The sequence below is a fragment of the Pelmatolapia mariae genome, linkage group LG10_11, assembly GCF_036321145.2.
Source record: "Pelmatolapia mariae isolate MD_Pm_ZW linkage group LG10_11, Pm_UMD_F_2, whole genome shotgun sequence".
In the NCBI taxonomy this organism is placed as follows: domain Eukaryota; kingdom Metazoa; phylum Chordata; class Actinopteri; order Cichliformes; family Cichlidae; genus Pelmatolapia; species Pelmatolapia mariae.
The window spans coordinates 64,726,037-64,748,521 of NC_086236.1; the positions used below are offsets into that span (position 1 = coordinate 64,726,037).

Consider the following 22,485-nt stretch of genomic DNA (forward strand, 5'->3'; position numbering starts at 1 on the left):
CAACTCATAAACACATACAATCACACACTAATAATGCTTTTCAAGGGTGAATAGATGAAAAACAAAAACAAAAAATAAGACACTGAAATGAAAAGATTATGCTGGATTGTATCGGAGCTCTCTTGAATGAATAAAACAAATTAAAATCTTCCCTTCCTGAAGTGTGAATTGTCTTTAAAGTTTGTTGAAACCCAAACATGTGCAGTGTAAGGGAAATGTCAGTGTGCAGACCCTATTACCTACTACCCGGGTAGGACTAATAGTGCTTAGGGCTTATCTGGAATCCAACACTGAATTGACATCAGTTTTTCACGTGTATGACTCATATTCTGTGTAAGTGCATATTTTCTAACTAACCACAATCATTTTCTAAATAACACGTTTTTCTTTCTCTAAACTTTATTAAGAATAGTTCTTGATGATGCTGCAGTTATGAGGTGTTGGTAATACAGTCTCAAAATTCTCAATGTAGTTCATGATCCAGTCATGCCTGATCCAGTTATGTGTTTATTAGCTTTAATATTCTAAAGATGTTAGATGACGTTTGAAGTCTTAATCAGAGATGGGCAGTAATGTATTACAAATAACGCAATACTTTAATCCGATTACTTTTTTCAAGTAAGGAGTAATGTAAGGAATTACTATTGCAAAAAAGTAATTAGATTACCTACTTTAATTAGGTTACTTTCCCGTAAGCACACTGCGTTACTGTGTTACTAAACCGTCGTGATTTAGTTTGTGAGAGTGTCTCTTGACAATGATGTAAGCACATACGACGTCTGGGGCAGCAAGCCACCACGGGAATGTGAAATTCACAGAGAAAAGCCCGGATCCCACCACTGACATGACCGCTGTGGCACCGGGCAAAGCTCCACCCGCCCCACTCCTGCTAAACAGTTGACAATAGATTTCAGAGCGACAGGACTTAGTGCCGCTGAATCTTCGATTCTATTTATTTTTTGCTGTGTTTTACTTGCATCTATTTTAACGAGCAAGTGTAAACACAAAACATTATTTTATTTTATATGCTGGAATATGCAGAAAATAGGTTTAAATGTTCTTCAAGTCAGAGACAGTTGCATATAATTAAATTTTTGCTTAATGCAATGTGCATAAAATTAAAAGATAAAAACTAATAAAAAAAAGAGACTTTTTCATCTGATTCAGTTATATATGATGGATTATGCATAAAAAATAGAACTGGGCTGAAAGGTCTATTGCTTTATTATGTGTATCATGTTTTTGAAAAGCAACTAAGTAACTAGGTAACTAATTACTTTTGAAAATAAGTAATCAGTAAAGTAAGAGGATTACTTTTTTGGAGAAGTGATCAGTAATTAGTAACTAATTACTGGTCTTAACTATCACGTCTGTGAGGCATGAAAGATTGAAAGTCATTTTTACTCTTAGCTAGAGTTAGTGACCTGTCTTTATAATTGTGGAAGAAGAGGCCACAACTTCCAATTCATCCAGCCATCCCATCCATTTTCTTCCGCTTATCCGGGTCCAGGTCGTGGGGGCAGCAGCCTAAGCAGAGAAGCACAGACCTCCCTCTCCCCAGCCACCTCCTCCAGCTTGTCTGGGGGAACACCAAGACATTCCAGGCCATCTGCAAAATTATATCTCTCCAGCGTTTCCTGGGTCTGCCCTGGGGCCTCCTCCTGTGGGACATGCCTGGAACACCTCACCCAGGAGGCGCCCAGGAGGCATCCTTGTCAGATGCCCGAACCACCTCAACTGGCTCCTTTCGATGTGGAGGAGCAGAGGCTCTACTCTGAGCCCCTCCTGAATGGCCAAACTTCTCACCCTATCTCTAAGGGAGAGGCCAGCCACCCTTTGGAGGAAGCCCATTTCCACCACTTGTATCCGTGATCTCGTTCTTTCGGTCACTACCCACAGCTCGCGACCATAGCTGAGGGTAGGGACATAGATCAACAGGTAAATTGAGAGATTCGCTTTTACACTAAGCTCTCTCTTCACCACAACAGACCGGTACAGCGTCCGCAGCACTGCAGCCGCAGCACCAATCCGTCTGTCAATTTACCGCTCCCTTCTCCCGTCACTCGTGAACAAGACCCCGAGATACTCAAACTCCTCCACTTAGTCCATGAACTCGTCCCTGACCCGGAGTGGGCACTCCACCCTTTTCCAGCTGAGGACCATGGCCTCAGATTTGGAGGTACTGATTCTCATTCCCAACGCTTCACACTCGGCTGCGAACATTCCAAGACGAGCTGGAGGCCATCCCCCAATGAAGCCAACAGAACCACATCATCCGCAAAAAGCAGAGATGAGATCCCACTCTCCTCTCCAGCACCCTGGCATAGACTTTCCCAGGGAGGCTGAGGAGTGTGATTCCCCTGTAGTTGGAACACACCCTTCGGCCCCCTTTCTTAAAGATGGGAACAAGCTAGATGTGGATTTAGAGATACATATTACTGAAATACTGAATGCCTTACTAGGTTATCTTCGCTCAGTTTAACCCTTTGCTAACAGCCAAAGTACATCTGCTGACTTTCTTTACCTTTCGGGTGATCGTGGCTCAAGAGTTGGCAGTTCGTCTTGTAATCAGAAGGCTGCCGGTTCGAGCCCTGGCTCTGACAATCTCGGTCGTTGTGTCCTTGGGCAAGACACTTCACCCGTTGCCTACTGGTGGTGGTCAGAGGGTGGCACCAGTGTCCGGCAGCCTCGCCTCTGTCACTGTGCCCCAGGGCAGCTTTGGCTACAATGTAGTTTGCCATCACCAGTGTGTGAATGGGTGGATGACTGAATGTAGTGTAAAGCGCTTTGGGGTCCTTAGGGACTAAGTTAAGTGCTATACAAATACAGTCTATTTACCATTTTCAGACTTGTATCTTTATTCTTGTTAGACAAGAATAATATTTGACCTCATCCAAGCAATTAAAGGTCTCTTTTAAATTTAGAACATTAGAAATACATTTGTGTAAATTATTCAACAAAATATCCAGTTTTATAGTTTCAAAGATTAAACTATACAAAACAACCTGATGGTGGAATATATTTTTTATAATAGAACATTTCACAGTCAATCAGGATAACAGTTCCAAGTTCTAATAGTTCTAACACTAATGCGGTCCTAGCACGACCACATTAGCAAAGAGGCCATCGAGAATAAAGCTTTTTGAGTAACAATATGACACACGCTCAACTATTAATCAGAAATATTACTAACATACACACATTGCCTTCAGACAGCTGTCTGGTGTTATTTCTGAGTGTTATCCAGGTTGCACTGTTCATAGTTTAGCTGGGATCCTTATTTTACCAGAGACCAAATTTTTGTATTCATTTGTCGAGACAGAGTTGAATGAGCACTAAAGAATCGCTTGAAATAATATAGAGGTATCATGTTGTCACACAGCACGAAGGTCCTGAGTTCAATTCCACCGTCAGGCCAGGGTCTCTCTGTGTGGAGTTTGCGTGGTCTCCCCATGTTTGCGTGGGTTCTCTCCGGGTACTCTGGCTTCCTCCCGCAAACCAAAGACATGCAGTTAGTGGGGTTAGGTTAACTGGTGATTCTAAATTGCCCATAGGTGTGAATGTGAGTGGGAATGGTTGTCTGTCTATGTCTATGTGTTAGCCCTGTGAGAGACTTGCGACCTGTCCACGGTGTACCCTACCTCTTGCCCTCTGACAGCTGGGGCCCTGAATTGGAAGAAGAGAATGGATGAATGGGTGTGAAAGGTATTGTGTCTACTTGGCTGACACTTCTCAGAACATCTTGTTTCAGGAGACAGGTAGACTGGGATCGGATAACTGGGGGATCTGAATAGATCAAATTTAATCAAACCTATTGAACATCTGCTTATTACTAATTTCACCTTTCAAGTATCTTCGATAAGAAGTAAATTATAGTAAATTTCAATAAGTGTAACCAGAAGACTGTCGGTTTGACTTAATATGATGTACTTCTGTCCTTTATTATTATTATTATTATTATTATTATTATTATTATTATTATTATTATTATTATTATTATTGTTGTTGTTGTTGTTGTTGTTGTTTTTGTTGTTGTCATTAATAATTACCTTTTTGGGTGTTAAAGCCTTTGCTGCTGTGTCCATGTTCTTTGTGTGGTCGTGGCTCAAGAGTTGAGAAGGTTGCCGGTTCGAGCCCCGGCTTGGACAGTCTCGGTCGTTGTGTCCTTGGGCAAGACACTTCACCCGTTGCCTACTGGTGGTGGTCAGAGGGCCCGGTGGCGCCAGTGTCCGGCAGCCTCACCTCTGTCAGTGCGCCCCAGGGTGGCTGTGGCTACAACGTAGCTTGCCATCACCAGTGTGTGAATGTGTGTGTGAATGGGTGGATGACTGAATGACTGGATGTGTAAAGCACTTTGGGGTCCTTAGGGACTAGTAAAGCGCTATACAAATACAGGCCATTTACCATTTGTATTCAGTGAGTCATGGCTACACAAACCAAATTAATAATTAATCTAGTGAATTTCCATATGATGCAAAAAAGTTCCCAAAAAATTCACAGCAGGTAGAGAACTGTAGAGAACTGCCAACTGAATTGAGAATTACTTTTAGAATGATAAATTATATTATGTGCACCTTTCTGCATACCAGACCAATTTTCTTTGAACTGCGTGCAGTGGCCATTTACAGTGCTGTGACAGGCAAGTTTCCAGGCAAGCGTTTGAGGCTGATTGGCCCTGTTTATGACCTTCTGTGCAGGATTGTTAATGTAAATGAGTGTTTTCAAGATATGTAATATTAAGGTATTCTGCTAATAGTAAAACAAATCAATAGATAGCATTACAGAATTAGAAAAATGCCATCTTTGCTTTAAAAAAATAAAATCAAAAATACATTTCAGTTGTATAAACACTTCTATTAACATTTTATTTTGAGTCATTGAAAATGCAGCAGTTATGAGGAAGTTCAGAAAAACCCTGTACAGCTTTGTAATAAATTCTTATGTCTCGCTATCAGTAAACACATTTTCTAAACACATGCAAAGTGACTAGATCAGGTAATAATGCATCAGTTTATATCAAAATGACCTCACTTTTCCACTATGCGCCACCAGTGTTATGCAACAATGGTTTTTTTTGTCTTTTTAATCACCAAAATAGTTTGCGTGGGTTGACACAGTTAGTCTGAGCAGAAAACTTGGATATATTTTAGATTAAGATATTTAAAATGTGCCAGACAGAATAGTTAAATAGACTGTAATGAGATTACGTACTGCATATTCTATCTCTGTTGTATGCACTAAAATAAATATAATCAAACTATATATACACAATTACTAATGAAATGAAATGTTAGTCTTAGCTAGAGCTGTTGACATGTCCTTGGAACCCTGAAGAACTGAGCATACAATTCCTGAAAATGAACTTTTCACTTGACAAGCGGAAGATGGAGGAGGAAAAGTAGAAAATGATTGGATCAATACAGGTGTTGAAACAACTAAGCAGCAAGCTGTAGTACCTCCACTCTGGGCTTTGTCCCTGGATGTAACCCACTAAATGAGATAAATTGTATGGCAGAACACAAATAAGGAACACAGCAAGAGTCCCTGAGGCCATTCCAATGGCCTTCTGTTTCTGCATCTGGGATATCCTGGGCTGGCTGTATAGAATCAAGATGCAGCGCAAATAGCAGTAAACACAAATTAGAAGAGGTATGAGGCAGAGTACAAAGAAAACCTCCAGACGTACTGGGAGGAGGATCTGCTTCTGCTTTTCTGTAAAGTGCTCATAGCACCAAGTACTGGATTTATTGCTGGCCAAAGATGGGTGGTGCTGGATGGTGAAAATGATACTGCACTGTGCTGTCGAGATCAACCAAATAACAGCACTGATAACAATTGCATACACAGGTTTGTGCAGCTTACGATAGGTGATAGGAAATGCTGCTCCTATGTAGCGAACCACGCTGACTGCCATAAGCAACAAGGAGCTGGTGTAGATTGTGGAGAAAAAAGTGAAGGAGGTGATGGAGCACATGAAGTTGGGCAGATTCCATTCCATATCAGATGCTGCCTCGTGCATCTTGAGAGGCAGGATGATCAAAAACATCAGGTCAGAGACAGTCAGGTTGAGCAGCAGGATGTCTGTTGGACGTGGCTTGGAACGAATCTTGGTACTAAATGCATAGAGAGCCAAGAGATTACAGGGGAAGCCGATTAGGAATGAAATGATGTAAACTGAAAGAATCACTCCACTGTTCACGGTTGATTCCATTATGGACCTAAACCAAAAAAAAGAAAAAAAGAAAAAGAAAAAAGAACAGATACCAATCACAGTTTATTACAAATATACTCCATAATACTAAAATATTGAGCTTTTTTTCTGACAATTTAAAAACAGAGTAAACGACAGCTGCCTATTCAAATGTTCACTGACCAATCACATTATATTGAACAGTTTTATTTCCAACCTATGTAAATAGTTAAATGTATAAATAAAGAAGTAAAATAAGCACGTTAAAAATTGCTCAGTTGATACTTTGGATGTTTACATTTTATATTGTGGTGAATAAAATGTCTTTTATTCACTTTGAGCACTGATCAGTGCCAAACAAATGAGGCAGTCGACTTTCTGCATGAGCTGTAGAACTTCACCAACTGTAGAATCTTCTGTATTTGGTGTGATAAGGAAAAACTATTTACTCACCAAGCAGAAGAACGTTTCCAGACATAACAAAAACTAAAATTCCATTCTGCAACTTTCATCAAAGACTTGTAATTCTAACTTGTGAGTTCAAAGATGAACTGATATAAAATGTTAGAAGCCAGAAACCTTCACACTGAAGTCACATGTGACGCACCTCTTCTTTCATCCCATAATAAGCAACAACTAACACCAGTGGTTAATATTAACTACGATGCATAATTGAACCATGTTAACAGTTTATCTTAGATGGGTTAATAAAGGACCTCTTCCTATGTTTTACTCTGCTGTAATTATTTATGAACTTATAATTAGAAATAAAAAATGATATAATTACACCTACAACAAAACTCAGGGACGAAATAATCCTTATATATATATTTTTTATTTTCCCAAGTAGAAAATTAATTCATAGTCTTTTAAGATATTTGAAATATTGGAATATTTCATATTCCAGCAGCACAGGGGAAATTAACATGTAGGTGTTAACCTCTACAGTACTGTTTTCTGTTGCTTAGGAACAGTTTGTCAATAATTTCCTTTCTTTGAAATTTACATCTCTTGCAACAGGAATTAAATATGGTATCAAGTATTTTAAAAATATCACTGGTCCTTTTGCAAACTATGCTAAATTTTTAAAATGTATCGGTGCTCATGCTCAAGTAGAATAACTTCAGCAGTAATAATGTAACTGAAATGGGGACAACTATGTGGAACCTACAATGTAAAGGGATGGCCGTAGCACAGAAGGTAGAGCAGGCCATCTATTAATTGCAAAGTTGGTGCTTTTGTCCCCGGCGTCTCTAGTCTGCATGACAAATATCCCTGGGCTAGACTAAACCTCCAAGTTGCTCTTTGTGGCATCCACTTGAGTATGAATGTGTGTGTGTGGATGGGGGAATGGGGCATGTTGTATAAAGCGCTTTAAGTTCTCAGGTAGAGTAAAAAAGCGATATAAAAGAACCAGTCCATTTACCACTCAAAACAAATGTCCTCGTGTCAGTAGTTTAAACAATGTTGCAATGCACACCCTGTAGGGGGTAAAAGCCCAGTGCATCAGCAAAAGAAATAAAAAAGATACAGTATACAGTATACACGAAAGGCCCAGATAATTCCTGGGAATCTGCTGCTAAACCCATGGCTTGACCTGCCCAGGGAGACCAGACCTGTCTACCATCTTCATCCACCCCTTGAGTTTGATGCTGGTTGCCGTGATAAATGGCAACCCATGTCCTTTAAGCTGCATTTGAAGACCTTACCAAAGCATTTTATTTTTTTTTCTAAAACAGATGGAATCTGATGTTTTCCTAGCTTGAAGTGGAATTGGTCTGTGACCCTCTGTTTCTTCAGAGGCCAGATAATTAACCCTAACCAATTGAATTGCCCTGGACATGAGCCTTTCTAATTCTGGAGGAGCCACCTGGTCCCTGGCTCTGATGGGTGGTTGCCTTATTCCCAACTCGCTGAAAATACAGGAGAGAACAGATGGAAAAATCATAACTGAAACCTATACTGGAGAAAGAACTCTTGAAACAGGACTGCTGAAGGGAAATGCGACTAACATTCTGTCAATTGACAAAGGGAGACTGAGACAATATAGATGCCAGAGGAGAAGTGGAGACAGATGGGGAAAAAATGCACAACAGAACTGAATCAAACTAATGAGGCAAGGGAAGCAAAACTGAACATAATGGACACAAGACAAAATACCACCAAAATTAAACAGGAAGCATGAACATTGAGAGAGAGAGAGAGAGAGAGAAACTGTCATGGTCCCCCAGCCTTCCCCAAGTGCTGCAAGGGTTTCTCTCACTTGCTCACTCTGTGTTCATGTCATGAGTGGCACTCATTCCGAGTCTATGCCCCACACACCTAAGGATTGTCACCCACCTGTGTATGATGAGCTATTGATTACAAATTACAAACTAGGAGAAGCGCTCAACACCTTCTTTGCTTGGTTTGGGTCCAAGAGTCTGTGGTCAAACCCTGCGTGCATCAACTGTCAGGGATCCTCACCAGGCTGTTCAACCTCTGCCTGACTAATGCCACCGTTCCCACCTGTCTGAAGGTCTCCACCATCATTCCCATCCCCCAAAAGACTGATATAGTCTTTACCCATATAGTCATACCCATAGGCCTATGGGTATGACTACATACCCATAGGCCTCACGTCTGTAATCCTGAAGTGTTTTAAACAGATGGTATCACAGCACATCAGAGACTGCTTACATCCCTCTCTCGACCCCTACCATTTTGCTTACAGAGCAAACCTGTCCACAGAGGATATCGTCACCCTTCACAAAATGTTGAACCACATGGAGAACAGGAAGAGTTATGTGAGGATGTTCTTCATGGACTACAGCTCAGGGTTCAACACCATAATCCCAGACATCCTTAACACCAAACTGCACCACCTCCACATCCCCTTGCCACCTGCTCCTGGATCAAAGATTTCCTCACCAACCAACTTTAATCAGTCAGACTCGGCCCCCACCTCTCCCATCCACTGTCACTCAGCACTGGATACCCGCAGGGCTGCATTCTCAGCCCCCTACTGTACACCCCGTACACCAATCCAGCCAACCAATGTCATCATCAAATATGCCGATGACACCAGCGTGGCTGAGCTTTTCTCTGATGGAGATGAGACAGCGTACAGGGTGGAGGTATAGAATTTGACCTGCTGGTGCTCAGATAACAACCTGAAACTGAATGTCCTTAAAACAAAAGAACGTACCATGGACTTCAGGGTGGAACAGACAGATCCACTCGCCTCTCATTATAAAGAACAGGTGGAGTCTATCTCCAACTTCAGGTTTCTTGGCACCCACATCTCTGTTGATATCACCTGAACCCACAACATGCCCTGGTAAAGAAAGCCCGGCAGCGGCTGCAATTCCTCCATGTCCTGTGGAAAAATAACCTGGACTAGAAGCTGGTGCTGGCCTTCTGGCACTCCTTAGTGGAGAGCGTGCTCTGCTACTGCCTGGGTGTTTGGTACGTAGGGGTCACAACTGAGAACAGTAAAAGGGCAATTAACACCGCCCAAAAAATAATTGGCTGCCCACCCCTGGAGGCCATCATCAGATCCTCCTGATCCTCCTGATCTGGTGATCCCCCAGGGCCGACACAGATGATCTGCAAGTCCCATTGTACCACCTGTTTGACCTACTGCTCTCTGGTCAATCAGGTCCCACACCTCCAGACTCACACTTCTTCACCTCGGTCGTTACCAAACACTATTTTGCCAGATCCCACCCCTGCCCACCCACCAATCTGAGCCATTGTCTGAGTAACCCTCATCAATCAGGCTACTCACGCACAGCCTCTATACTCAGACCAAGTCTACTGCACTACTTTTAAGAACTTTGCAACGTGACCTCTGTTTACTTTGCTCCTGTTTTGTATAAAGTCCTCTAGTTGTGTATATATTACTCTCAAATTCAAATTAGAGAAGCAAGTGTCCACAATGGTTAAAACCAGTCTTTATCAGTTACGTCAGATATTCAAAGCGAAGCCCTATGTTCCTCTGAAAGACCTTAAAAAACTTATTCATGCATTTATCACCACTAGACTGGACTACTGCAACTCTCTCTACTTGGGCCTCCAACACTCTTTTCTCCATCGTTTGCAGTTAGTTCAAAACGCTCCTGCGTTTTAAACAACTTGGCGCCTAGCTATCTAACTGAACTCCTCTACTTCCATAACCATAAAAGAATACTAAGATCTTCTAGTCAGATGTTCTTAGTTCAACCAAGGTCTCAGTTGAAGTCCAGAGGTGATTGTGCCTTTGCAACTGCAACACCTAGACTCTGGAATAACTTTCCTGTTGATATTCGTACTTTGGAGTCTATTCAGTCTTTTAAATCACGTCTTAAAACTCATTTTTTTACTTTGGCTTTTGAATCAAACTAGTTTGACTATCATCCGGCTTGCTTTTTATGTTTGTCACCTGTGTTGTTTGTTGGTCTGTTTTGTTTGTTAATGCTTTGTTTTTAACTTTTCATTCTCTTTTTGGCTGATTGTGAAGCACTTTGGTCACTGTTGTTTTTAAAATGTGCTCTAGAAATACATTTTGATTTTTAGATCTTATATATATTTTTTGTTTATTTATTCCTGCTGTCTTTCTATTTATATTTTAGTCTACAACAGCTGGTGTGGCGCACCCATAATTTTGCTGTACATGTACAATGACACACATCTCGAAAACTCAAAAAACACAGAACTCTGGGTATTGTAACAGACCCACGAAAAGGACAGTCTGTTGCACTTAATATGATGTACTTCTATCGCTTATTGTACAAAAAGAAAACAGTTCAACTTACAGTGTTTTATCTTATTTGTTGAATTTTTGATGGAAAGGCTTTCAACTTTTCTGAACTCAAAATCTTGCCCTTATTTATTTCATATGTTGCTAGGGCATGAATAGCATCATGTCTCCCTTGTCTCAGTATAGTGAACAGAGGCAAGCATGCCTTTAAAATCCAGTCTGTTGTGTGATTCTTTGCTAGTATCATTGCAGATCCTGTCCTTTACTCACTTTTTGCTTTTGGTTCTAGCGGTCATTTGTTGCTGTGTCCATGTCCTTTGTTTTCAAGTAAGTCATGGATAAACAAATCAAGTTAATAATTTATTTAGTTAATTTGCAAATGATGCAAAGTTCACAAGTTCTAGAGAACTGTAGTTACATCTTGTAACATCTGACTGAATTGATCATAACTTGCAGTAACAATGAGGTGGTGGCTCATGGCCTTCTGTGCAGGTTTATATGAACGAGGGCTTTCAAGTTATGTAACATGAATGTATTATGTAGAGTCATTGTTGACAATTCTGCAGTAATAATTCCAGTCTTAATATTTGCACACAGGAAAAACATTGTACACCTCTTCAAACATTTGATACTTCAAAAATCATGTTTGGCGATCAATAAAAACATTTTCTATTTCTAAACCCTTGTGTGGCTGGCTTACAGACTAAGTATAGAAGTGTGACTAGTTCACAAAGTAATGAGGCTGCAAAGGAAATGAGTTTATACCACCAATGTTATACATCAACATGTGTAAGATTTTCTTTTTTCATTTAATAACAGCTTGCAATAAACTTGCTCTGAGCAGAGGACTTGGATGCATTAAGCTAAAGTTAAAGATGTCAGACAGTAAATGAATGGTTAAATATGACATTACACATCTGATGCAAAAACAAAGTTCAGGGGGCCCACCCGGAGGCCGACGGTTCAGGAGACCAAAACAGAGTTCAGGGGGCTGACCGGAGCAGATCTGGAGGCAGGCCGCGGAGCCAACAGCGGTGGCAGAGCAGGTCCAGAGGCCAAACGTGTGCAAAGTGAAAAATAAACAGGAAATATAAGACTAACACTGAACTAAAAGGATGTCTATTTTTCACCCATATGACTTCTACTCTGTGAAACTTTCTGCCCACCCTTGCAGATCTATTTTTATACCAGTTACAGTGTCGACACTGTGAACTTCCCAGACAATCATTTTGATGACTGTTCTGTCTTTTGGCCCAGTGTATTAGGCTAATGACTTTCATGACTTTGTAGGTGTGTTTATATAAACGGACACTATGAAATGACTACTCCAAATGAATGAAAGTTTTCGTATTAGAAATTAATTTGGGATCCATTAATATTTTTAAGAAAATTTAGGAATGTTGTTGCACACTTGGGTTAAAAGGAATTGAAACCAGTGTGGCTTTGTGAGTTGGCCTTTACTGTGTCTGCAAATATATCGACATAATACATCATTACACATTTGTACAGTCTCACACAGCTCTTGTTAGGCCCACTACATTATGGTGAGTGGCCGGCCTTGTTTACTCCCGCTAGCATTACTCATTTTAGGAGATACTCCCTCTTGTGAGTAATGCAGGAATAACTGCCCATCCAGCACTATGTCTCATTAGAGACTGGGGCACACATTATTTTACAACAACTAAAGAAAATAACATAACATTTGAACAATGAGAACATTTTAACCAAATATAATATTGTAAATAAAAGATTATGGGGGGGTGTCTTGTTTTGTCAATAATGCCTTTCTTGTCCTTACAATATTTACTGTTTTTGGTTTTGGTCTTTATCTTTTGATTTATTTGAGCTTTATTTGAACTATACTTATTGTCACAAATCTTGTCTCCTTGGGGAAAAGAAAATTAAGATTTTTTTTCTTCACTTATGGCATAGGTATAACTTTGGATAAATGCAGACCAAATTTAAACCTAATAATCAGGTTCAGAAGTTATTTCAGCAGAGAGACAGAGGTCTATTATTATACCCAAGACAAAAGTAAACATGCTGCAGTGTGACTGTTTCCTGTTTTTGGCTAGAGATCGGCCCACCAGGTATTAAAGGAAAGGCCATAAAGCCTTTGAATGAAAACGAACACTGTTGTTACAGTAATGTACACTCTCTTGTTAGTATTTATGTATGATTTCTAAACATTTTACGTCTGATGACCACTTTGGTTGTAAGATTCAGATAATTATTTATTAAAAGCTAGACATTTTAAATGAGAATAAGAAAGAAAAGTATTTCTTTGTGCCCCCCTTTTCTCTGTTAATGCCCTACCTGGCCCCCTGGCAAAACTTTGCTAGACCCGCCCCTGCACAGTTACCAGCTGTCAGTTACAAAGGATCCTGGTGTTATTTGTCTCTCAGAAACAGTTCATAACTTCCCTTCAACTCATTCATGTCACCTAAAAGGTAAACCTGTTTCTCCATCACCTGTTCAGCTCTGATGATTCAGTAAGGACATCTCCTGGTTTCATCTTCATGTTTCCCTCTCACCAGGATATCCAAACCGATATCATGACCAGCAGCACTTACGGCTGTGGCTCCAGGAAACATCGGCTGATACTAGAAATTAATATTAAATACATTCTAACAACGCTTAAACGTGCTTCTGTTGTTTAAAGCGACATCCGCTGGTTTCCTTTTTCTGGCGCAAAGTGGGCCTGATCGCTGATCCGTTTCATGATTGAAGCAGCAAGGAGAGGGAGGGGGAGAGAATGAGAGGAGATGACGCAGCTGCAGCATGAACACACAGAATAACTCCAGCTTTGTGTCTTTTTTTCATTCTAGCTGAAGTATGGTTCCTTTTCACCTCCATACCATTTTCTTCTGTTTGTCACTGATAAGATTGCTTTCAGAGCCGTTGCCCAAGCAAGGGGAGGGTGCAATTGACCTCCTCGGCTGTAATTAGTCCACTTCAGAGTCGATCATGACCAACTGGCCAATCCACCTCCATCATTGTTAATACCGTTACAATAAAACAAACGAACCAAAAAAAAATCAGCCCATAAAAATGAAAATTCACCATCGGCCCACCGGGCAAATGCCCGGTATGCCCGAGGGCCAGTTCAGCTATACAGCTGAGGGACCGGGCGACCTCCACCCGCCTCATTGCTGCTAAACAGGTGAAAATAGATTTCAGAGCGACAGGACTTAGTGCTGCTGAATCTTTGATTTTATTTAATTTTTGCTGTGTTTTACTTGCATCTATTTTATATGCTGGAATATGCAGAAAATAGGTTTAAATGATAAACAATTTCTTCAAGTCAAAGACAGTTACATACAATTTAATTTTTGCTTAATGCAATGAGCATAAAATTAAAAGATTAAAACTAATAAAACAATTTTTAAAAAGAGACTTCCCATTAGATTCAGTTTTATATGATGAATTATGCATAAAAATAGAACTGAGCTGAAAGGTCTATTGCTTTATTACGTATTCAGGTTGTGTATCATGTTTTTGAAAAGTAACTAAGTAACTAATTACTTTAGAAAACAAGTAATCAGTAAAGTAACAGGATTCCTTTTTGGATAAGTAATATGTAATTAGTAACTAATTCCTTTTTTCAAGTAACTTGACCAACACTGGTCTTAACTATTACATATGTGACGCCACATCTTACTATCAAAAATACAGAAACAAAAGCTGATTACATAAGGCATGAAAGATTGAAAGTCATGTTTACTCTTAGCTAAAGTCAGTAAGGTGTCTTTTTAATCCTGGAACAAGAAGCCACAACTTCCAATTTAATTTTATTAAATTGAGTTTTATTTATGTATTAATTAATATAGCACCGTATTGTCTCAATAGCGTACATATTGTTTAGGAGAATACTGCAGCAACTTCCAGTCCCTTTACGGGAGGTATAAATAGCTGCAGCTGTGTGATGATGTTGTGGCGGTAAACGAAGCGATGCAGAGGGTATATTGGCACCTTAGACAATATTGCGTCATAAGCGCTGACAAGGTGGAAAAGAAGTCAAAATCTGAAGCCAAGACTGTTGAGTGTTTTGAGGTTTTTTTGCGAAGTTGTCTCCCTCGAGTTTCTTAACAGTTGCAACAGCTCCCTCTGTTTGTTATGACACAACATTAATGTGTCAAATTAATACTAAGGGAACTTTTCTGCCCTGCACTCAAACAACAAAATATAAGATTTACAGGTGATAGTTTGTTTAAGCCAGCTATATAGCACTTACATTTCCGTTAATGATGAACTATTTTTCGGTTCTTCTATTCACCCATCCAGGTTGAAAATACATGTACTTTGTCTGTGCCTGGCAGCAGTGTAAGGTGAGGGATTTCCTACACGTAGATGTCACTGAGCTGAACCTTTGGGAGAGACGTTTCTACTTTCAAGAAGTTAAAAAAAAAGCTGCAGAAAAAAAGTTATCTTCTGCCAAAAAAATGATTTGCAGTATTTGCCAAGATATTATTGTTTGTATTGAAAAGGATGTAAAAGACTTGTTGGTCTATAATGTATTACATTGTATTTTAGAGTATGTACAATAACGCAGTAATAAAGATACTTGCAAAACAGGTAATTTCTTTAATTTATATATAACCCCTTCATGAATCTTGTTGACTGCAGACTATTTAACAATATGAGCAAAGATATTAGACATAATAGACACATAGATGCACTGGGAACCAGACTGTCACTTTGATCCATACTGTAACACTCAGCTACAGTATGGATCACGAATCCCTAGAATTCATCGAAAATTCATCAACCAGCCATCAGCTGACCATTCATTAACCAGCATATGTTTATTCACCAAAAATATTTATTAATCAAATAGATATAACATTATTTTTTTTCACCCCCCTCCCCCCCAAAAACATGTTCAAAGCACCACAGTGGTAGCCTGATATCACACAGAATTGTCACAGGATAATAAACAGAAGCTGTCAAATCAGCTCTGTAGAGTTGGCTATCATAATGACGAAGTTCATTTCAAGTTGTAGATTCAAGTTGCTCTTCATAGTTTTGGCCACGAGATGACGCCAAAGAGGACGGTGTTGAAAGCTTCGAGTAAGGTTCGAGGTTCAAGGTTCATTGTTTCCCTTTTATACATAAACCAGCAGTTGGAATTCTTGTGCAGAGCTCTCTCAGTCATAGTTAGTGTGTTAGAAAAAGAGAAGAATAAACAAGACAATACAAAATACAATACTAATATAAACCATAAATTATACCCCCTTTACAAGAGGGGTGGCAGTATATAGAAAGGAGTCTGATTAATGCTGATGTTGGACCTAATACAGATACAGATACAGATTATGCTGTAAATAATGATCATGATGCTGGTGCAAATGATCCTGATGACGACCTTGATGAAAGAGTTATTGTTGAAAGTGAGCAGTGCTAGTGTGGATGAGGCAGATGTTGTTGTGAGTAATGTCCAGCCTAATTTTGATGCAGATGTTGATTTGAATGATGCTGATCCCGACGATGATAAAGCTGAGTAAGAATTCTCCAAAGTAATAACACTTCAATGTCAGATGATGATCTAGAGTTCACTCATCTCTGAAGTCAAAAAATAATTCAAATTTAAGCCAGGTGCCTCAAAAGCTGCTCTGCTCTGTGCTTTCACCTCCTTTCTTTCTTTCTTTTTACTAACTCTTAAGCAACAGTAAAACACCACATATCAGATTATGCAAGCATCATGATTAAGGACAACCTCATTACAGATGCAATAAGCTCTTCCACAGAACACTATAACATCAGAAATTACAACACCAAAGTATCTGGAAACTGCAACATTTCAACAGTACAGTGATGATGGTGCTTGTCTGTTGCAATTATCCATCAGCAGAGAGAACAAAGAATATAAACTGTGTTTACAATCTAATGCAATCAGCAGCTTCTTAGACTGAAAAGAGTGAAGCCAAAGCAGAAAACAAGCCCCACAGTTTCTTACAGACACATAAGAAAATATTATTTTATGTTGTTAAAAAATATATTTAACACATTCAACAAAGAGAAATATTTAACATATCAAACAACCACAAAGTCCAAACTTTTAGCTTTAATTCAGTGGAAGGTGCAGCTTCAGTGACAGTTTTAAGATTTTCATCAAAAACAAAGAAAGAAAGAACTCTATTAATTCTTAAAACCCACGAATGCCATTCACTAAAAACGAAGCTTATTATATTGCTCAAATAAAATCTAAACCTGATAACTAGGTTGCAGTGTCATTGCCTCAAATTTAATGTGTGTACAAAAAAGGGTGGTTTTTGGTCAATCGGGGCATCCCTTTTTATAGATAAGTAGAAGAATCGATGAGTTTAGAGTTAAAGAAGTTTAAGAAGGCTGAAGGGGTTGTTTTACATTTTAATTTTGCAAATCAAAACAGAAGAGCAAGGATATGGTAAAGCATTCAGTGTGTTAAAAATAAACTGTTATGGGATGCCCTTTGTTCCATCAAATGTATTTAATTAGTTACATAGACAGTCTAAAGATAAAACAGGAGCAAACCAACACTAACTGCCAATTAAATCTGTCAGATAATTATTAAATCCATTGTAAGTTGCAACAGTGTTTCAGTGACGGTTTGGTGTCTTGGACTTTAACACAGTGTACAGTGTAACTTTGACTACAAGCAGGCACATGGCATGATTAAATCCATACCTGGATTTAATCATGCCAAAGTTCAAAAGTTATTCCAGCAGACACAGTGGGAAGAAGTCCTTTACTGGCATACCAAAGACAGCATGATGAAAACTTTGCATTTTAGTCATAATTTACCTACTGATGGCTACTATAGGATGAGTAGAGAGGTTTGTCAAATGTGACTTGTGTGTGACATTTTATATCAGTTCACATTCGAACTCACAAGTTACAATATGAAAGTATTTGATGAAAGATACAGATAGAATTTTTGGGGGGGTTGGTAAGTACACACATTTACCTTGTAAAACTAAATATAGCAGATCCTATTTACTATTGAAATTCTGTAGAGAGCTGCCTGCCTCATTTGTTTGGGACTGATCAGCAGTCAAAGTCATAAAAGAACATTTTCCTAAAGAACTTTATTCACACCAGTATAAAATGGAAATCGTAACACCAAATGAAGTACAGTGGAACCCCGACTTATGAAATTAATTCGTTCCAGAGGGTCTTTCATAAGCCAAAATTTTCGTAAGTCGAAGCACCCTTTTCCATCGCCTTTTGAGTGAGGCGATGCTGGCTGAAGACGAAGTTCTTGGTGGCGGAGGTTAAAGAAAGCATATGTATGCATGCATACATACGTACGTGTACATGTACATAACATTATGGAATTTAATGTAACTTTTTAAAATTTTCTATTCTATTTCGTTACGCGGGCATTTTGCCATACCACGGGCAGAAATATTGCCTTTAAGTGCCTTCGTAACTTGAATTTTTCGTTAAATGGGGTCTTCGTAAGCCGGGGTTCCACTGTATATTGACTAAAGTATAGCTGAGGTATGTTCCATTGTGCTTATTTGACCATATGTGATGTTATGTCTGTGATTTTACAATCAAACAACAGTTATTAGTAGTAGCACCTCCACTCTGGGCTCTGTTCCTGGAAATAATCCACTGAATGAGATCAAATAAATGGAATAAAACAAATGAATGAGAAAGGATGATCAAAATGAACAGCTCAGAGATGGTCAAATTGGGGAGCAGGATGTCTGTTGGCAGTGGCTTGGAGTGGATCTTGACACTAAGTGCACAGAAGGCCAAGAGATTGCAATTATAATTCTAACTGAAAGTATGTAGAATAATCCTTTAATTGTCCCACAAGGGGAAGTTTAGTTGTAACAGCAGCAAACAAAAAAGAAAAAGAAAAAGAGAGATGAGAGAATGAACTCACTGCTCACTATGGACACCATAATTAACCTAAACCAGTAGAAAGAATGCATATTATTACAATTTATAAAGTAACAGACCACAGCCTTTGTTGGCCAATCACAATATACTGTATACTGTGTTAAAGTCTAAGACACCAAACCATCACTGAAACACAGTTGCAACTTACAATGGATTTTATAATTACCTTACAAATTTAATCGCTGAAGTTGAAAATAAATATAGATGCTCATGCTTAAGTAGCCTATATAAATTCAGCAATATAGAGATCCTAAATGAGGCAACTGTTTGAAATCTGCAATGTAAAATAAATGTCCTAAGGTCAGTAATGTGCTGGAATACAGACCCTGTATAACAGGGGTGTCAAACTCAAATACACAGTGGGCCAAAATTAGAAACTGGAACAAAATCGCGGGCTAACATTAATATTTATTGAAAAAAATCTTCCTCAAGATATAACAAGGAACCTTTTCTTATAGACTCAAATAAGTTTTGCTGAAAAACTGAATATGGAATAAGCAAAGCTTAATACTGAACGATATATAACTTATATAAAAATATATATAACTTAATATTGCACACATGCAAAATTGAAATTCCAATTAAATAACATATCACTGGAATTCATTTCTTAAATAAAAATTGTATTTGCAGCCTTCTGAATTAAATTTTAGCAGTAAACTTTTTCCCAAGGCTAATAATAAATGTAAAAATAAAATAACAATAATAAACCACTTAACTAATAAAAATATCATTAAACGTGAAACCATTCAAGCCCATGTCTGGGAGTAGCAAGACAAATTGCACAAAGAAAATGTTAATTATAGCTCAGTTTGCTACACACTGATCTACTCTGATATGTCCAAGCCAGATACCTGGCATCTCTTCTTGGATGCTAGTTCCTCAATGTCTGGGCTCAGGCTCTGAGCTGAGGAAATCCTCAGGATAGAGTGAAGGTGTTCATCGGTCAGACGTCTCCTGTGAGATGTTTTAGCCATCTTCATCGAGGATAGTTGCTCACATAGGTAAGTGCTGCCGAACATGGATAGCATCTGAGCAGCGTGGGTGCGGAGCCCAGGCATTGTGTCAGGGATGAAATGTGGAAATTGTGAAGCGCCCACAGCATCATACTTTGACTTCAGCGTGTCACTACACTGGAGTTCAATCAGCTCCATTTGGAGGTTTGTTGGTGCTTTTGCCACGTCAACTGCAAAAGGATTACTGAGCAGTTCAAATCGACATTTCTGGGCATCAAAGTCGGCAAACCGCCGGGTAAACTCAGTACTGAGTACACAGAGTTTTTCAGCAAACTGTGCACATGGGAACACAGCAGTAGAGATTTGCATGTTCATCGTTTGGCAGCAGGGAAAATGGCCCAGGTTTCCTTGTAGTATCTGATTCTGCCACAGGCACAATTTCGTTTTAAAAGCCCTCACTGCAGCGTACATATCTGTGATGATACGCCCCCGTCCCTGAAGCTGCAGGTTCAGCGCATCGAGATGGCTCGTGATATCACACATAAAGGCCAGCTCACACAGAAACTCCTGCTCCCTGAGCTCAGCTGTGTCTTGCCCTTTGCTTTCCAGAAACTGAAATATTTCCTCACGTAGCTCGAAACATCTGTTCAGTACTTTTCCTCGGCTTAACCACCTCACCTCCGTGTGATATGGCACGTCTCCGTATTCCGAACCACACTCCTCAAGAAAAGATTTGAATTGGCGGTGATTCAGACCTTTGGCTCTTATAAAGTTAACTACTCGTGTTACTGCGGTCATAACATGTTCCATCCTTAGGGCTTTGCCACAAAGTGATTCTTGATGTATGATGCAGTGGTAAACAGTCAGCTCACCTGCACAGTTCTCCGCTCGCATCTTCTCCCGTACCCTGCCCACCAGTCCGCTCCTTTGACCACACATCGCTGGTGCACCATCTGTCGTTAACCCCACAAGTTTTTCCCATGGCAACTTCATTTCAGTTAGACATTTGGAAACCTCTTCAAATATTTCCTTCCCTGTGGTTGTGCCATGCATTGATTTTAATCCTAAAAGTTCTTCTGTAACACAGAGAGTTGAGTCCACACCACGGATGAAGACTGAAAGCTGGGCAGTATCAGAGGCGTCGCTGCTTTCATCCACAGCGAGGGAGAATGCAACGAAACTGTTTCCCTTCTCCATCAGCTGGTTATATAGATTGTTGGCAAGTTCACGTGTGCGATCAGCTACTGTGTTTCTGCTCAGGCTAACATTTGAAAATGCTTGCTTTTTCTCTGGGCACACAACGTCGCAAACTTTCATCATACACCTTTTCACAAACTCACCCTCACTGAAGGGCCGGGCTGATTTTGCGATCTCTGCTGCCACAACAAAACCAGCCTTTACAGCAGCCTCACTTTGTGATATGGCTTTTTTGAACATAGTCTGTTGAGAAACAATACTTCTTTTCATCTCTTCTGCTTTCCGGCGCCTTTGAGTCATGTCCAGGTCATTGTACTTCTCTTGGTGTTTCGTTTCATAGTGTCGTCTAATGTTGTACTCCTTGGTTATAGCCACATGAGCTCCACATACAAGACAAACAGGTCTGTCTTTTACATAGGTAAACAGATATTCTGTCTCCCACCTGTCCAGAAAGCTCCTGTTTTCGTTCTTTCTTTTCGCCATTCGCATGGTTGCTATGACTACGGTCAACAGAGTGACTGACAAATACCAACAGAGCATTCTAGGATTTGTAGTATTAGCAGTACATGCGCTGTATAAGACCGGCGGGCCAGCTCTAATAGTAATTTGGTATGGCCTCGCGGGCCAAATGTAATTAGGCTGCGGGCCAAATTTGGCCCGCGGGCCAGAGTTTGACACCTATGCTGTATAAGGTCAATGTGTAGTTCTATAGCTTAAGACAAGGGAAGAGAAGTGAGAGAATGCAGGAGTAGGTAGGCGAGAATAGGGACTATGTAGCAAGAAATATGACTGGTAAGGAGAATGAACTGATCAATATGATGGAGAAAATGAACGCAGATATATTATGTGTGCAGGAGACCAGTGGAGGAGACCAGTTGGAAGCACTGGAGGAGTATTCAAGGTGCTGAGGAAACGGTTTTGTTTATCCTCTGGATAGAAGAAGGAACACAAGGAGACTTGATAATGGAAATGTGCAAACAAGTGAAGAGAGTGTGTTGAGAAAACTGAAGTACTTTGAGGAGCTGATCAGGCTAGAAAATGAGCGCGACAGGAGGATGGAGGACAGTTAGTGAATCAGGAAGTGCACATTAGTACAGAAGACGCTAAGAAGAGTGGAAAGTGTAACTGTTTTCTTTACCTCTCGCGCTCTCTCTAAGCAGCCTCTATAACCAATGCATTTACTTAATTCTTTCCAAAAATGACAACACTATCATTTGCCTTTTCAGTACATTGTTTATTGAATGAGTATTTCTGAAATGTGGCTTACATATAGGCATAAATAATTATGCAAATTAAGTTCTATGCCATTTGATTCTAACTGCAGAAACCATATCGTAACCTCAACAAAGTCTAAAAACAACAGCAAAACAAGCAACACATTAAAGAAAAGATAAGAACAACCAAAGAAAACTATAGAAAACCACTACAGGCACCAAAATATTTATTATAAAAAGGTAGGAGAAATCTTCCACAAGGTTAATAACACACTATAGATCAAATTTTGGAAGCATCATGATTAAGGAGATTCT

At 39.6% G+C, this 22,485-nt stretch overlaps 2 protein-coding genes across 2 annotated transcripts; both read right to left on the minus strand.

Annotated features, from left to right (window-relative positions):
• Nucleotides 1–1,496: 1,496 nt before the first annotated feature.
• LOC134635508 (free fatty acid receptor 2-like) lies at nt 1,497–6,211 on the minus strand. The gene is made up of 4 exons (XM_063484886.2): nt 5,347–6,211; nt 3,642–3,666; nt 1,807–1,912; nt 1,497–1,661 (listed from the first exon to the last, which is right to left on the minus strand). Exons 1-4 carry the CDS (start codon nt 6,209–6,211, stop codon nt 1,497–1,499), a joined length of 1,161 nt encoding a protein of 386 aa, XP_063340956.2.
• A 13,419-nt stretch (nt 6,212–19,630) lies between these two features.
• LOC134635509 (general transcription factor II-I repeat domain-containing protein 2-like) lies at nt 19,631–21,439 on the minus strand. The gene has a single exon (XM_063484887.1). The coding sequence runs from the start codon at nt 21,437–21,439 to the stop codon at nt 19,631–19,633; it is 1,809 nt and encodes a 602-aa protein (XP_063340957.1).
• Nucleotides 21,440–22,485: the final 1,046 nt, after the last annotated feature.

Coding starts and splice junctions, on each gene's coding strand:
- LOC134635508 (XM_063484886.2), bottom strand. CDS start 6,211: ATGGAATCAACCGTGAACAGTGGAGTGATTCTTTCAGTTTACATCATT. Junction 1,913..3,641: donor CAGCTGTCAGAGGGCAAGAG/GTAGGGTACACC, acceptor CCCTACCCTCAG/CTATGGTCGCGAGCTGTGGG. Junction 1,662..1,806: donor GCCTCTCCCTTAGAGATAGG/GTGAGAAGTTTG, acceptor CATGTCCCACAG/GAGGAGGCCCCAGGGCAGAC.
- LOC134635509 (XM_063484887.1), bottom strand. CDS start 21,439: ATGGCGAAAAGAAAGAACGAAAACAGGAGCTTTCTGGACAGGTGGGAG.